The following is a 17,307-nucleotide window of genomic DNA, read 5'->3' on the forward strand; positions in this document are numbered from 1 at the left end:
AGAGTCCTTCATGTAGAGCTCAGAGGAAAAAGAGATGTTGAAGATGAGTTGTCAGTAACCTTAAGTGATCACTGGCATGATTGGCCAATCACAATGGCAAAATATGTTCTTCTTCCCATGGCTCCTTGAGTGACAACATCATTTGTCTGTGTCTTCCAAACTGTTCTACTGTGACAGGAACGCTAGGGAAAATGGCAGTAAAGGTCTTTTTGTTTTGAGGATGATTGGTAAAACCTACACCAGCGTACTTGCCTACTGCAGTGGGATGTTTTCCTCGTATCATTATTTAACAAAGATGAACAAAGTTTACAGCAGTCTGTGACAAGGTGCACATTTCACCGATACTAATGTTTCTTTATTTACTGGTAAAAAAAAAGGGATACAAAATAGAATAACAGAGAATAACGTATCAAAATGTGTTATGACTACAAAATGTCAAATTATGAGCTTAGTATCATGACACAGAACAGTTTTTAATGGAATATCATTGTGAATGTTTAAAATCAGTTTTATATGCTTTTAACCCAAAAGCCACACAAGCATAAATTAAATGTCCATATAAATAATAAACCCACAGGAATACACTCTCTCCTCTAATAATGACAGATTTACAAATCACATGGAGCTACACACAAATATTAAAAACTAGCACAGAGTTACACCTCCTTCTATTCAGTTTGTCATCTGCATGCCAATAAATGCATCTGCATATTCTCTTCAAAGGATGCTCTATTTTCTAATTGTGGCAGATATTATGGGGTAAATTATTCCAGGTTGTTATGGCTCTGTATATGACACTTTTGCAATGAGTTAATCCTTGAGCAGTGGGACTAATGCTGCTCAATATCAGTTTCGTCAGACAGTAACTGCTGCACGACAACATCTTGTTTTCAACTTGTGAACCACCAGCAGAGGAAATTAATGGGCCCTTTGTGTTGTGTGGGACCATATTTGCAACCGCTGTCTTCCAACAACTCTCCCATGAAACCTTGGTCTGTAGTGCGCGTACAGTGGGACCATATGTAGCATCACTTGTGTTCCTTCGTGATTATGTAAAGAGCGGTGCACCAAGCACACGCACACGCTCACTGCCATGTGTGGTATAATGAAGCTCACTGTATGATACGGAAGTCACATTTGTCGTCATCATTTCTGGCCTCTAATTAATTGTCTCTTTGGGCATAGTCTAATTTGGTTTTATTGTTTCCCTTCTCAGTATAAAAACAGATGTCCGAACACACCCGTACACAAACCCACACCTACTCTATTGTGCATCCACACACTGAACAGATGTACTACACGTACAGTAATGTTGGACTTAATGACCCCTCGCTATTCAGACAAGGAGTTGAATTTCCCTGGAGCTTATCAGTTGTCATCACACAAATATGTTGCGTCTCCATCTTTTATAAACGTGTTCTAGACGTTGGTTTTGGTCGGTAATGTATACGCGTGGCTCCGGTGTAGATAGCGTGCTTCCAACGCGTCGTTATTCGAAATGACTCCAACTCAGGAGTTGTCTGTAAGTTGGAATCAAATGTGAACCCAAAATATTTAGAAAGCTCCCAGCCTGGATAGTAAATTGCTTCGGGTATGCCTGTAAAATCAAGGCTGATGTGGAAAAGATGATTATCTGATTAGTTCTGAAAAAACTCTCCGAGACACTGGTACCACTGGAAACTCATGTTTCTTATCTCAAGCATGTTACATGAACGAATATATGTTGTGATGATGTATCATACATCACTACGAAAATGTTCTGCCCATGGTCTTCCTACAATTCATATAAACATGTATTCATAAATGACTGGAAGAGCTGCTCTCTTTGGAATACAGAAGATCCCTCTGATACCACCATTGTTGCACGCAAACGTAATTAGAATACAGAGTTCATCTGCCAAAAAGCATTAAAAGCAGCTTAGCGTCTAATAAAATATTGTTTGTTTTAGAAGGGATAACAACCCTGTGATTGACCCCACACTAACCTCTAACACAGAGTTGTCTGGTATGGGAGTTGTCTGTGATTTTGTCTTCGGAGTTAAACCCTTTCACAGAGTGTTTTCACTTCATGGAAGGTAATTGTGACATGACACTCGATGAACTTACAGATAATAAACAACTCTGGTTCCCATCAGCTCCATGGCATCTTTCAGCTCATTGTTTTTATTTTACAGCCTGCAACTTTATTGCTTTGGTTCAGTCTCACAGCACTCATCAAAGTCATCTCCAACAGCAGCAGTTGTTGGGGACTAGCTGGTAAACATAGTAGAGCATTTTAACAGCTTATCAGGAGTTGGTGGAGAGCAAAACTGAGCTAAAATAAGAGTGTTTATAGGATTTACGCTTACCTAGTGGAAGTAGGTAATAGGTAAAGGGTATAAAGTAATGCTGATGTTTCTACATGTCTTCTAGGTGTGTATAATAGGTTACTGTTCGCTATACCTAAAGTTTGCTAACATGTTCATAACAATTGAAAAGGTGACAAAATAACAGTGTTACAGTTTTTTTCACTGCTCACAAGTGATCAAATATGTGATGAATACTGATTTAAATGAAATATTATTATGCACATAGTGTGTATTTGTGTGTGATCTTTGGACTGCAGAGATGTGCACATGGATATGCAGTACCTTATAAATCAATAAAAAGAAAGTATTCTCTCCCTGAGCACTGTTCTAGCTCGTACCTGACAAGGAAAAGGAAATAACACATCAAACTGGCCTCATAAGGGAGATTAGTGTTAAAACTATGTCATTACCCCTTTTGGATTAAAACCAGAGATGCTGGTACAAAGTTCATTGTCATTCATCAGTTGGCACACCTACATTTTATTATTTTATGAACTTGCTTTCATGCCATGGAAGTTAATGTTGTCCCAGAGCATCCAGGATGGCAGCTCGCCATGAAAGCCCAATAAAGTCTATTCTCTGGAAAAAAAAAGAAAAAGAAGGTTTTATTGGGAGACAGCGTCGCCATACAGGACATGTTTATTCTACAATGTGTGAAGCCGTCGTAAAATAATCGTGTATCTTAATTAAGAGCAAATATTGTGTCATTTGAACGATCAATTCATCAATTCATTTCGTTTTCTAATGATCTAACATCACGTTCACATTGATCAATGTTCAGCAATGAGTCGCTGAGCTGGGATGAAATCCCAACGTGGTTAGTCATGAAGGTCTCCTTGGTGATCTCGCCACAGAGATGCGTAAAACAAGATATGGTCTCCGAAGCGGGAAGAAGTCTATAATGTTGGAGCTGTTGTCATGGCATCACAGGCCCCTGGCTAAGCCTTTAAAAATGTTTTTGTAAAGGTTCTGTTGAGGTGGGGGACACAGGCGAGGGCCTTTACAATGGTAATAAATAGGCAAAGAGCCAGGAGACACACGCAACAATTGAGCTGAACTGATCCCCTAATAAAAGGCCCCTCGTGTGTTTGTGAGTCTGCCGGTCTCAAGAGAACGCATGGAGGGGAAATATAAATCTCTTCGGAGACAGACACATGTAAGCGTCAGCCCAGCACCAAATTGCAGAGGCTGGTTGGATACACTTCATTTCAAAGACACTTCTAACCAAACAAAAAGAGCTGGTTACAGCTGAAATAAATCTTGACAATTCACCACAGTGGCCTCATTTATAGAGTCGAGGAAGCTGCATTTCATCTAACGCGTACAAAATCCTTTCAAAGACTAATCGGTTAATGTTTAAAGTTATATGAACCCTCCACAGATAAGACACTTTGATGCTGTTGCAACTATTGTAAAACAATCGGTGGGTGCTAGAAAAATCATTTGTTGCACTGAATAGGTTGACACACCTTTCCTATACAGAGATAAAGGAGCTGAATACGCAAGCGGGATGTTAGAGTGAGATGCATTATTCTTTATTGTTGTTACTGTTGTTATTCACACAGCTGTTACACCAAAATCAATTTCAGGAAGAAACAGCAGATCTGCACAGTTTGCCTATAGGAATTCGCATGCTGACGTCCTGCCAAAATCGATGATCAGTGGTGTGGAAGGGCAGACACGTGCAGAATAAGAGGATATCCTATGATGGTTGTTGCAAAAATAAACAGTTTCACCTTCTAACTCGCTAATTACACTCCCACTGTGGAAGTCAGATAAGCCAAAAACCGTGACAGCAGTATTGGACCTGCTAATGCGTCCTATCCTTAGCAACCACAGCAAACATTACACCTTGGATATTTCTCAAACAAATAAAAATGACGCAGAGGCAGCAGGAAATTTCTGGGATGTCATAATTCACTTGTCTTTTCTAACAATATCTGGACGAAGGGTTGTTACGCCGCATTGGTATTGATGAGAAAAACTGATCAGTCACAGGGTAATTTAAGTTTACGTTTCCTTTTCTGTTCAAACACTAATGAGAGGATAGTAGGCTAATTCATCTTTAGTTTGAGATGGTTCAGGTTGGTTGTATAATCCAGTGTGGGGCGGCTCACCAGCGCACTGACCCGCACTTGCTTTACCAGCAGTCTCATGATTGTGATTTGCTATGAAGCTGTTCACTATAGTGATGAATTCAGAGTGTGTGCAGGCGGGCGAGATTGTGTATTTGGGTGTTTTCTGGGCAACGCATTCCGACAGTCAAACACATGGTAAGGAATCGGAGCCCTGGCAAATCATTTAAATTGTCTCTTTTGTTTCTGTCCGCTTTCACACGCTTGCAGCTTTATTCCTCTCCTCGTCAGCGGGAGGCCATTGAAAAGAATGACCTCTCTTGATTAAAACATCTGTGGAGGGACAATTTATCAACCTTGTGCACCAAACGATTTCTCTTTTTTTGTTTTATTGTAGCCTTAACAAAAAGTTGAATGATGCATAAGGATATGATGCAAGCAACAATGTGCAGTATTTGTTTTGAAGATTGTTTCCTTTGGACACAAAATACCTTGTGACCAAACTGTAATTAGATAAGTTTGAGCAATTAGTAAAATGAGTTCCTGACTGCCACAGGCGGTTTTATGGGTCACTGGGCATCTGCGTTGTCCATGCTCCTCAAACTCGAACCCATCAGTCGCTTTGTTCAAACGCCAACCCACAGTTTTCCCGACAAAAACTCAGAAAATGTGTGTTTTGATTCTATCTACGGTGTGGCAGGATGAGGAGACTGACGTCTGAAAGATAAAGTGAGTCAAACCGAGCTGTTCAAACCGTCTTGTCAAGCTTTTACTAAATTACTTTTGTTATTTATTGTGACCTGACAATTACAACAATAAAACATGGCTTGAAAGCAGATCTAATATTTGGAATGGCATTTCCCAAACCACAAGTCGTCCATCATGTCCTGCTTTCAACCACAGCGGTGGATTTAACCCATTTTTATGTTTTGTTTTTTCTTTCTGCTTTTCTTTTAGTGCAAGAATATTGATACTTTACTGATGCCGATGGGAACTGGAAATGAACTGGTGTCGTCTTGCATGAAGTATTTTTTTTTTTCTCATCAAAGAGGGAATCCTCTCACATCCACCCAACAATAAATCTCAGCTGTTGGCTGCATATTCAAATGTTGCAATATTGAAGCAAACAGCAATGTTCTGGAAAACTGGGTTTCACTCCGCAGTACCTCACTACTGCTTAATCAATCTGCAGACTTTTATTGTAGTTGCTACAATTATTTATGGCTGTATGTACAATATGCATGCATGGTTGGATTCTTGTAGCGTAACCGCAGCGACCTCTGCGCATGGTATGTGTCACCTTTTGAACCTAAATACCTGACAAAGTCATGTGATTATCAAGCCCACCGTGACCTTCTCCTCCCCTTGACATGTACTCTCTGCTGCTGTTATAGCCATCAGCTCCATTAGCTGGAAATGTTCGAGGCTTTCACAACATTTATTTCAACTCTTAAATAAATTACTCACACAGGGCTGCTCAGTGTGTTTACACGTTGGGTGTTTTTAGGCATTCTGCACATTCCTCTATTTGTGGTCTGAACAGCTCACAAGTGACAAGATATGGTTTAGAGAAGATATACGCTGGAGTCTGATGAGATGCAGAGATAGCAATCATGCGGTAAACTGTGAAATATTTGTGCAATCACTTACCATAACTGATGTTCAAAATTTGGCAAAGTTTGGCACCTCCCTTAGTATCATAGCAGCCATCAAGTTTGCTTTTTTAATATTAGTAAGTCATTACTTGCTGACCTTCTCTGCTGACAGCTCGCTGGAGCACACTGCTTTTAAAGTGTTTGAGAGGATACACTGCATGCATCCAGCCATAAACATGCCAAACATTCACCACTCCAGCATACACACAATTTATTCAGTGATTCCGTCAAAAAACTCTCAACGTAGTCCTCGGGCCACACCTGCCTCTGGAACTTGTTGCTCCAGTAACACTCTTGTACACTAGATCTGGTTATGGATTCAAGAACATGTAGTACAACTGCGACAGAGCAGACTTGGAACAACATGTGCACCGACAAATCTAGCTTGAGGGCTGGTTTCGGAAATGTTCCTTTATCCAACCACATCGATCTCTTGAGCTCAGGATTTCACTCTAAGAAGAAAACTGTGAGCGTTGAGTAACAGATGAGAGGCAGCAGCTCCTCACTGCATCAGTCGTTACTTATTAGCAGGGTAACAATAACCAAACACCTGGATTATTTATCAATCTTTAAATTATTGTAATCTACCTTCTTATACTCTTTTGATTAAGTAAGGCCAAACAATAATATGGAGGCAAAACTGATTTCTTTTTCTAAAAGAGGAGGAAAGGTGATGGGATTCATCGGCCACCATTTGCCTTTTCCTATTTTGTTGCAGTAATAAAATGCTTCATGTTGGCTACCACACTTATCTCAATTATCAAACAAATCCGGGTTTGTTTTGCTTCATAAACAGTATTTTTACTTATGATACTTTAAATTGGTTTAGCTAATAATAATTCAGTGCTTTCTCTTAACTTTTACTAATTTTGAACGTGAGACTTTTACAAACAATGGAGTATTTTGTACATCGTTGAATGTGAATACTTCTTACACCTCCGTCTTATACTGATAAAAGTAAACAGCCACCAAACGTAACTTGAAATGTAAAATGGCCCATTTAGAAAATGCTGCTTTCATCAAGTATGCCTGCTAAGTGTGCTGCAGTGTATCTTAAAAATGTATTATGTGCAGGACTAAAGAGGATATGTCATCAATCCTTGGTGACAAATAGTTCTTATCTACATCCTGTTCCTGGGAAGTTCTTGCGAAGAACAGTACAGAAAAAAACAACTGTTTTAGGTGTGTCTCGGTCCAAAATTTGAGGTGATATAATATGGAAGACAAAACAGATATTTCTATCCATACAACCCTTTGCCCCAATGCTCTTAAACATAAAATAATATGCAGTTATTGAGCTGGTGGACGGGACAAATATTACAAAGTAAAGACGTCAATCAAATGTATCTGAAGATTCAATTCCTGTTATCTGAGAAAATAATGTCACAAGCTACGCTGCCTGACGCTGACACTTATTCATGACGCAGTACTGAGCTATTGGTCATCGTGGCTTCCAGTTCAATGTTAGTGCAAGATTTCCATGGCAATGGTTTTGCGTTTTTTGCTCTGCCACTGTCAGCAGTGACTGTCACTGTCACTGTTCAGCTACGTGCCAAGTATGAGCCCATTGACCTGGTAAGAGTACAAGCTGGTACAGTTAATAATTAAAAGGTCATACATTTGTTTAAGGACAAAACTCTCTCCCTCATCTGCCTTTGATTCTGCATAAAAAGAGTTACTTATCCACCCTGTGATGCAATGACAGAATGTGTCACAACTATACGTAATATACCGAAAATCCTTCAGGTTTCATAATGTTGTCGTTGCATAACACCAGTGGAAATGGTGTTTCGCTGACAGTTACATTTGTTTAACTTGATTTCAATCAGACATTTCATATCCCCTAAAACAATAAGCTTGTTAAACCGTCACTAAGAGACTTGCAAACTTGCAAAGTCAATTCCATGACAGATTTTGCAGTGGCCTGGTTTATTTGTCACACCCACTTGAGTTGGGGGCCAGGTGCAACAGGCAGCTCATTTCTCAAAGTTGATGTTTTACCCTGCTCCACATTTTTTTTAAATAATTATTGAGCAAACATCCGTTCAGTTAATTAGTTATAGTTGCTCCATCTACCAGAAATGTTTCCCATTTCCAAAACTTAATTCTCAGCCCACTCCACAGAATCGTATGATTTAGTGATGTGCTACATGTTATAAATTGTTTGTTTCGGTTGATACAATCTGTCTCCTTCAGTTGTCCTCTTTTGCTTGTTTTTAAAAGTTACAAATACCACTGAAATCCAATTTAAGCAAGAAAAGAGGCTTGTATTTCATTTTCATTGACAGTTTTTTTTTTATTCTCTCAATTTGTATTTTGTTTCTCTCAGTGTGTCTCAGAGTTGGCATATGCAAAGTTTTGGGTGGTCTTCTAAAAATAAAAACATGAAAACCTTGTCTGTTGCGAAAAGGGTGAGATCTGAGATAACTTTTTGGGAGTTTCCTGGCATTCACTCTCGCTCTCCCTTACGTGCTGTCAGTGATTGTTGTGAATAAGTCCACAAGAGCACCCAACACAATTATGCAACATTTAGAAATGTTACAGATGAAGCAAAGACGACATATTAAACTTAAAGTGCTCATAATTCGTCGGGATTTAAAGCACAAATAATTTCCGACCGAAATCTCACAATGAGAGTAAAACTGTAAATGCTTGAATGAGTGGAAACTTTATCTTTGGATGTAGCTATTTCAGGACCCATGTCTATTACTCACAAAAGTCCAAAGACCAGAGTGTGGCATACAGGGAGGTAGTGGGAGAGGGCTGGAGGACAAGCAAACGAGGAAGGAGGGTGAGGGAGCAGAGGGAGGGAAGAGGGAGACCAGTCTTTTGGTTTTCTCATTAATTCAGTGTGGCCCTCTCTTTCAGTTTTTTTTAAAGCCCGCCCACTGACCATTATCAGCACAGGCCCTATATATGCAGGCTGCTGCTGTTGTTTGTGAGTACACAGGCGTTACAGAGCTCGAACCCACAGCCACCCTGCCACCACCACCATGAGAGAGTTCAAGAGCAAAGACTTCTGGAGGGCCGTGCTGGCCGAGCTGGTCGGCATGACCCTTTTCATTTTCCTGAGCATCTCCGCAGCTATTGGGAACAAGAACAACACCCACCCAGACCAGGAGGTGAAGGTGTCGCTGACCTTCGGACTGGCCATCGCCACGCTGGCCCAGAGTTTAGGTCACATCAGTGGAGCCCACCTGAATCCTGCAGTTACCTTCGGGATGCTTGCCAGCTGCCAGATCAGCGTGTTCAAGGCGGTCATGTACATTGTGGCCCAGATGCTGGGTTCAGCTCTGGCCAGTGGCATTGTGTATGGGGCACGTCCAAATACCACTGAAACGCTGGGGCTTAACGCTGTAAGTAAAGTTTTGTATTACTGCTGTTGACAGAACATGTGAGACTGTGTGATTTAAAATCAGGAGCCTTAAAACATCCCGCTCGCACCAAGAAATGTGATGCACTGCAATGTGATGCAACGGTGTGTATTTAAAGCGCCTTTACCGTCTAAAATGTACCTCCCAGTGAAAACTTAGACTCTAGTGAGGATGTGGGTACTTGATTTGGCACCGTTTGTGTTTTACTTTGGACATTCTGTCATTGGCTTATTATTGAATAGTGATGACACATGATTAAAGCACACCAAACTGCAAATTGATGAAAGAATCTGCAATAAAAGTATGCAAAGTCAACCCTTTGAAATGTATTCTCACTTGTTTTGGTAAATTAGTTGTTGTTGTTTTTTGCATGCTGGAATGCTTCACTTCTCTTTGACCTATCTGTCACATCAGCTGTCTTCTTATCAAAAAACTTGTGAGTTTCAAGGCATGATATCACTGTGAAGAAACTGTACTGCCCCCACACATGGTGTACCACAGCTAGTAAAAATCATCAGGTTTTCCACAAATGATAAAAAAAAACAATGTGCCTCTTTGGAGCCTCTGCCAAATTGCTGTCAGGCTTGCAGGGCGACGCCAGCGTCTGCTAAATGACAAGTAGTCGTGATGGGAAACTATCCATCTAACTGACACAAACTGACAAACGCATGTTGTTTTGAATTCCTCTCTAACTCTTGCAGCTCAACGGCGTCACTCCCAGCCAAGGCGTGGGCATAGAGCTCCTGGCAACCTTCCAGCTGGTGCTGTGTGTCATTGCAGTCACTGATAAAAGGCGGCGTGATGTCACCGGCTCAGCACCCTTGGCCATTGGCCTCTCGGTCTGCCTGGGACACTTGGCAGCTGTAAGTTTCACCTTAAATTCATCTCCAACGCAATATAATAATTATCTAGGATCGTGCACAGGGCGTTTGAGCAATGTAAACAAGCAACAGATACGATAGGGCTCTTGGAGTGGAAGAGATTCATGCATTAGTTTCAGCTAATACCCCTCACCCCTGACTCCATTATACCACCAGACCATGTAGCTGAAGATATCCTCTTATGCTGTCTCTTCGTTGTTCATTACAGATCAGCTACACAGGCTGCGGCATCAATCCCGCTCGCTCCTTTGGCCCGGCTTTGATCCTGAGCGATTTCACAAACCACTGGGTAAGTCAGAGACGGAAGAACACAAGCTCTTTACGCGTGCCTCACATTTTTCTGCATGCATATTACATGTCAAGCTTCAATAATTCAACTCCTTAACAGACGGATGATTCCATTACCAGGGAATTCTCCCTCACGCGTTAATCAGTTATAGCGTTCCTATTGTTTCACAGTTAGCCCGGCAGACACATCGACAAAAGTAAACCTTTTGATCTTAAGTGTATTATCTTCCTGCGATAACGATGGGTTCGCACGTGACAGATTGACCAATGCCAATCCAGAGATTGATCCAGAGTTTTCCGTTGCAGGTGTACTGGGTGGGGCCAATGTGTGGTGGTTTAGCAGCGGCTCTCATTTACGATTTCCTGCTGTTCCCCAAATTCGATGACTTCCCTGAGCGCATGAAGGTCCTGGTCAGCGGCCCAGTGGGCGACTATGACGTCAACGGAGGCAACGACAACGCAACTGTGGAGATGACGTCGAAATAGTCCCATACAGCCACAGCCACTTTCTTTGTACATGTTTATGCTCCTGTAAAAAGCTCTTGAATTTAGTGTATAGTGCTATTTTGAAATGCCAATAAGGATTGTGGCCACGGGTCAATTAGTGTCTCTCTGAAGTAGAATTCACTCCTTTGTTCGACCCCACACGGAAGCTGCTCCGGCAAACAAGTCGAGGATGTGAGAATCTTGACAGAGCAGTGGGCTGGAATGTTTTCCCATATCAGTATTCTAATGATGAGCCATTTTATTTTTTGTATACCCTTTGTGTCTATATCACTTTTTTATTTCTGATGGATAATGTTTTTTGTGTGCACTCTTGAAAAGTTTCTCCCTTTTTTAAGTAAATAAAACACTTGTTGTTAACAGCTGGTGCTCCATGTGCTTTCTTATATAGATACCAAATATGAATACATGTTTGGTATATATTTGATAAGTATAATGACATATTAATATCATATATAATATCATATTTTGTTTTAAAAAATGCAATTAGAGCACAGTATATTGGAATTGAAATACTTGTTAGTGTGTTTTGCAGAATATTTCCAGATGAAAATATACAGATTCATCCATTGCCAGATCAATCTTTTAGGGGGCTCCAGGGCAAACATGTGCTGGGTCTCTTCCAGTGAACCTGAGGAGTTTAGTGCCTGAGGCCCTTGAGATCCAGTCTTGGATTTGTATGATAACAAATCAGTATACAGAGGTCTGCATTCCTGAAGAGCTTGAGCCAAATGATCTAATTCATTATTTATAGACCAACATGTTTCAGTTTCTGTGTTTCTCAATGTCGAGACAAACAAAGATAATGAGCAATGTTCTAGTCAGGTGATCTAAACGTGAGAGAACAGAATTCTTCACCGGAAAGTCGGACAAATGTGTAAAGCTGAAGAAGTAACAAAACAAAGAAACGGTCAACGCACAAAAAAATGTAATATGGATCGAAACCTGCTATCACACCCAGACTGATTGACAGGTCTTTAAATGCTCATGCAAAGATTAGACTAGTGCTAAATCTGAGTTATTAGCGTTATCTGGTGTCAAAGGTTGATTCAATGTGTGTGTGTTTACAAACAAAAGAGCTCAGCCCTAGACTCTCTCTCTCTCCACTTCAGCTGAATTTAACTGGTGTCGTCTTCCATGAAGTATTTTTTTCTTTTTTCTCATCAAAGAGGGGATCCTCTCACATCCATCCAACAAGAAATCGCTCTCTGGTTCTGGTTACTCCCAGATGCCAAAGAGCACCTTTAGAAAAGGAAATTAAAAAAAAAACAATATTACTGTGAGTGAGAGATATGTGACAAAAGGAAATAAGATGTGATCAAACTTTTTTGGGGAAAACATCCGGAGTCTTTTTCACCCAACAGACAGACATGCAGCAGGGACAGTGATCTCAACTAAAGCTTTTGACCTGGACTCTAGATAACAGATGAGTCCAAACCATTTAGACAATCTTAAATTAGTGTTTTCTTCTGTTCACACTTGCTTTTTATTCACCATGATTATGATATATTTTCACTCGCTTCAAGCAAATAAAAAGAGGGGAAACCTTTGACGTTCTAAGAAACATGTTACTCTGCTTAACAGACCAGCATACATATTGATTATATACTTGACTTGCTTCCCATTCTGCACGCTTGAATTCTCTGTGTTTATTCAATAATCCCTGAGTTAGGTTGAGGTCCAGCTCTCATAAGAGTCCACAATAATAAATCCTCTCAGGGGTTTTTCAGAAAACCTGCATCCTGATGTTATTTATGCCTCGTGTGTGTGGGCTGGGAGGATCTTCAAACTCTCATGCGTTCAACAAGAAAGAGCTCCGTCTTCCAAAAAATGGTTCTTTGTATGAAAATGGTTGAAAAACCCCTTTCTTCAAAAAGGGAAACCCAGCCCTTCAGGAAGAACCCATATGTAACCCTTATTTTTAAGAGTGTCAAGGTGGAAGTGGGGCTTATGAGATGTACAGTAGAGTAGTATCAGTTACGCATGTGCCAAAAGAATAAGGATGTTTTTTTCCACAAATGAAATATTGGCTGACAGGAGAGTTGGCAGGCCCCGTAGAGCTGCTCCTGCTCATACGGTTAGAAAGGGTAACCTTTGTCCTTCCTGTTGATTCTCCACTTATCTCTGGCATTTACTTTATTATGTGTTGTATATTACGATACACCTCTTCCATCCTTCTGAATGAATAACTCCTTCATCCTCTCATTGACGTTATCATCTCTCATCTCAGGTATCTATGCTTCAAATATGACATTCAGGGACACCTACAATATATCAGTGGTGTGTTTTTATTATTTCATTTAAGAATGAAAAGAAATGACTGAATTATAGAAATGAAAAGATATTTGGCAAACGTGTTCTTTTATAAAGAAAAGATGGGGATGTGCTCCTTCTTTTGGATGGAGCATAGTTGCCCAAGTGATGCTTTGACGGTTTTCTCTTTCTTATTTCACTGAGGAGAAGAGAAGAAGCAGCGTGACCCTTTAACCTGTCAGTCCGTTCACACATTAAGGCAGAATGGGAGGCTGGTTTCCTTGTTGGGAATTCAAAAGGTCCCGTTTCCTTCACAGCGGCACATGACTGATGTTGACTTCAATGCAGCCGAGCCTCCATGACACAAGCTCAGAATAGAATAAGTAGATTGAAAGATAGGGAAACCATTCACAAACACTTGCAAAACGTAATGGCCAGCGAGTATCCTTCACACGTCTGATGAATGTCGTTCACACCTTAACTCCAGTTCGGCTGGAGTTAAGCCAAATAACAATAAGATGCCTTTTTAAATTCCTAGATCATAAGGAGGATAGCCTATTCTCGATTACAGCAATAATAATAAAAAGGGAAATGAACAGTTGACTCAAGCATGGATTGAATTATGCACACACGCTGCAGAGTGCTGCATGTGTTATTTTGTATGCTGCACAAAAACCTTGCTCAGTATTTTCCTTTTTATAAAAAAGTTCTTCGTCATTCAGTTAACTCTTCTTCTCTCAAAGTAACACTTTGGTGCAGTCTTTAATGAATTGTGAATAACAGTAGAAGCCTTCTGTTTAATTAGAAAAGTGCTGTTTCTCACTTGGTGAAACGCAAATCTCTCAGCTGCTTCCAAACAGGCCTGATTTTTTTTAAAGCCTCACACTTGAAGAACGCTGGTGAAACATCACTCGTGATGTTTTCAATTGGGTCGCTGGTGGAACCAAATCTCTGCTTGGGCCACAGTTACGTGTGTCACTGAAACAATTGGCCAGAATCTGTTGTTGAGCATGACGTTATTTAACTGAGAAGCCATGTCAGAAATTAAAACGTGGGCATTTTGGAGGGCAGTCCTGGCTGAGTCTCTGGGGATGATCATCTTTATCTTCATCGGCCTCTCAGCTGCGATAGGAGACCGAAAAACAATTCCCACCCCGACCAGGAGGTTAAAGTGGCATTGGCCTTTGGCCTGGCCATTGCCACATCAGCTCAGTGTCTGGGTCACATTAGCGGTGCCCATCTGAATCCTGCCATCACCCTGGGTCTCCTGGCCAGTTGCCAGATGAGTCTGCTCAGAGCCTTTTTCTACATGATCGCTCAGATTTTGGGAGCAGTGGCTGGCAGTGCCATTGTGTACGGTATCAGGCCTGAAACGACACATTCACTTGGGGTTAACAAGGTAAGGCGGAATGCATGTGTTTCCAATCCTCCCGAGTAATGCTTTCCTTAATGGATGGCATGTGTTTCTCAGATTGAGTGGCATTCGGGGAATTGCCTCCAGCCTGATTTAGTTTTCCTTGTAAAAGCAAGCGTCAACTCCAGACACTGTCTAGTTTTGTGTTCTAAGACCTACCCATTTTAAAACTGCTGTTGACAAGTGTAATTTAAATGTCCAATTTTAACAATCACTCCTGGTTTACACCCGGGCAGGCCTTCTCTCACCAGGGAGTGTTTATAGGATAAAAGCTCCTTCTGCAGTAATGTAAGGACTGAATCAGTCGGGCAACTAAGGCATGGTCCAATTTGTTTGTTTGCTTACTTCCATTTTAGGTTTATATCTTTTCCGTGAAGCAAGAGATGCTGAAATGGAGGCAAAAAGAATTCCCTAATCCTGGTTAACAAAAGAAGCAGAGAGCAAACTGAAGTGTTTTCTCCTGTATTGCAGCTAAAAGGAATCAGCCCATGTCAAGGTGTTGGTGTGGAATTCCTGCTCACCCTTCTGTTGGTCCTGTGTGTGCTTGCAGTCAGTGACAAGAGACGTGATGTCGGTGGATTTGCACCTCTGGCCATCGGATTGTCTGTAGTGCTGGGACACCTTGCTGGGGTGAGCGTATCAAAACATTGATATCCTCATTGATTTGGTAACCGTTTCTTTCTTGCTGTGGACTGATGAAATGGATTGGCATAGGATGAAATCAGGCACGTGTGTAAGTTACCGATGTTGTAGCCAGAGAGGGAAGTTGTGTTTTCCTCTGATGTGGTTTACAGATCAGCTTCACAGGATGCGGAATTAACCCAGCTCGAACCTTTGGGCCTGCAGTTATACAGGAGTCATTTGATGATCATTGGGTATGTATTGAAAAGCTGCAGATCGTGTTAATACAAGTTTTGCGAACCATTTGAAATACGAATGTGTCTGTCCTGTTTTTGTTTTTTTTAGGTGTACTGGGCCGGACCAATGAGTGCCGGTGTGGTGGCAGCGCTTCTGTACAATTATCTGCTGGCACCCAGAGATGAACCATTCAGGGAAAAAGCAAGAGCCCTGTTCTGCTGTGGCTCAACACAGGAAAATGGAATTCGTGAGCCCCTTCTAGAGGATGTTTGAGAGTGGTCAAAGGAGATTCTTGTGTGACAATGACTACTTTATACTGCTGATTTTTGTTTCAAATACAATACTTTTTCAACATAAAGAGTTTCATCTTGTTTCTAATGCTCAAATGTGTGACCTGAAATCTTGTTTGCCTTTTTTCTTTCCTTTTTTTTGCCCTCTGTACGGTGGCCTTGGGGTTCAAAACAGGACATTTCACACACAAAACAATTCCACAACATTTCACAAAAGACGACATTTCCCTTCAGGAAACGCAATGACGTTTCACAAACGTTTTGCTGATTGGATGCACTGTCCAGGGTAGAAAGTAGCTCAGGAGCTGAAGGTGTTGCTGGCACAGAGGATCCCTTGCTAAGGGGGTCATCTTAGTCTGTTTTTGACTTTCTTTGGACAGAAACATTTCAGTCGAACTATTTACATTTAGCTGTAGGTGTTTATTGTCTTTTGAAACTAAAAGTGACTGTAGGATAAAGCTTCAGCTGGTTGTGTGTGATTGATAAGCAACAGAGTGGTGTTAAAAGTTCTGCGCTGCTGTCAGTTGGGCTCGTGCACATTATAGCTGTAAGTGAATCATATATGTAGTTCTGCTAAATCTGTGGTTGCATTTTACAGCAATCTGACAAGAGCAACTGTAGACATTCAGCAAAAAGTTTCCAGAAATGAGAATTTCAGGAGATAAATGTGGAAACCCTCAATGGAAAGGGTTACCGCTTCAGCTAAAATGAGCATGGTAGGGGACAAGGGGATCATTTAAATAATAGAGGCACTGTTCAAATGCAAATATTATTTTGCTGAATCATTTCTGTCACGCTTTTGCAGTGTTGTGAAGCGAATATCCTGTTCAGTGTTGGTATGGGTCGACTTGAGACCGCTGTTCCTTTGCCAGTACAGACTTCCTGTGTTTGGCAGGAATTGTCATGATTTAAGACTTGTCCTCCATGCCTTGCCACATAATTTAGCAGCGTGTGTGCCAAGAGGTCAGGAAGCGTGTGCAGTAAATCACAATTGCAATGGCAGCTACACAAGTCTGATGTTAAGTTGTGTAAATACATTTTTGTAAGTAATTTTCTGACGACGTGAGGCAAGTTGCAGAGGTAGAACAGGGTCGCTGTCTACATCGCTGGTGCCAAGACTAACATATATGATGTGGCCATCAAAAGAGGAAATCATTAAGGCATGCTAAACACAGGAAAGGTGCATTGTAACAGTGGTCACAATAAGGCCCTCAATATGAACAATTCTCCGAGATAAAGAACACCATTAAACGTTGATTACTTTGCTCAATCAACAAATCTTAATGCATTTGATTGTACTCTAAGGTTGCCATGCGATTGTAGGAGTGACCTGCACAATTCATGCATGCGTAAGCTAACCACATATT

At 41.0% G+C, this 17,307-nt stretch overlaps 1 protein-coding gene and 1 pseudogene across 2 annotated transcripts; both read left to right on the plus strand.

The window, feature by feature from the left end:
- Window positions 1–8,994: 8,994 nt before the first annotated feature.
- Window positions 8,995–11,487, plus strand: LOC306705770 (aquaporin-1-like; the record flags this gene model as incomplete). Its single annotated transcript, XM_079172614.1, is given in 5 exon segments — window positions 8,995–9,063; window positions 9,066–9,434; window positions 10,154–10,315; window positions 10,542–10,622; window positions 10,928–11,487. Coding segments are annotated over 5 exon segments (861 nt in total). The 3' UTR covers window positions 11,108–11,487.
- Window positions 11,488–14,412: 2,925 nt separating this feature from the next.
- On the plus strand, window positions 14,413–15,923 carry LOC306706029 (aquaporin-1-like; annotated as a pseudogene). Its single transcript has 4 exons — window positions 14,413–14,777; window positions 15,264–15,422; window positions 15,587–15,667; window positions 15,759–15,923. The product of its transcript is annotated as an aquaporin-1-like (transcript).
- The last annotated feature ends 1,384 nt before the right edge of the window (window positions 15,924–17,307 follow it).

The sequence above is a fragment of the Pholis gunnellus genome (genome assembly GCF_910591455.1).
Source record: "Pholis gunnellus genome assembly, chromosome: 14".
NCBI lineage: Eukaryota > Metazoa > Chordata > Actinopteri > Perciformes > Pholidae > Pholis > Pholis gunnellus.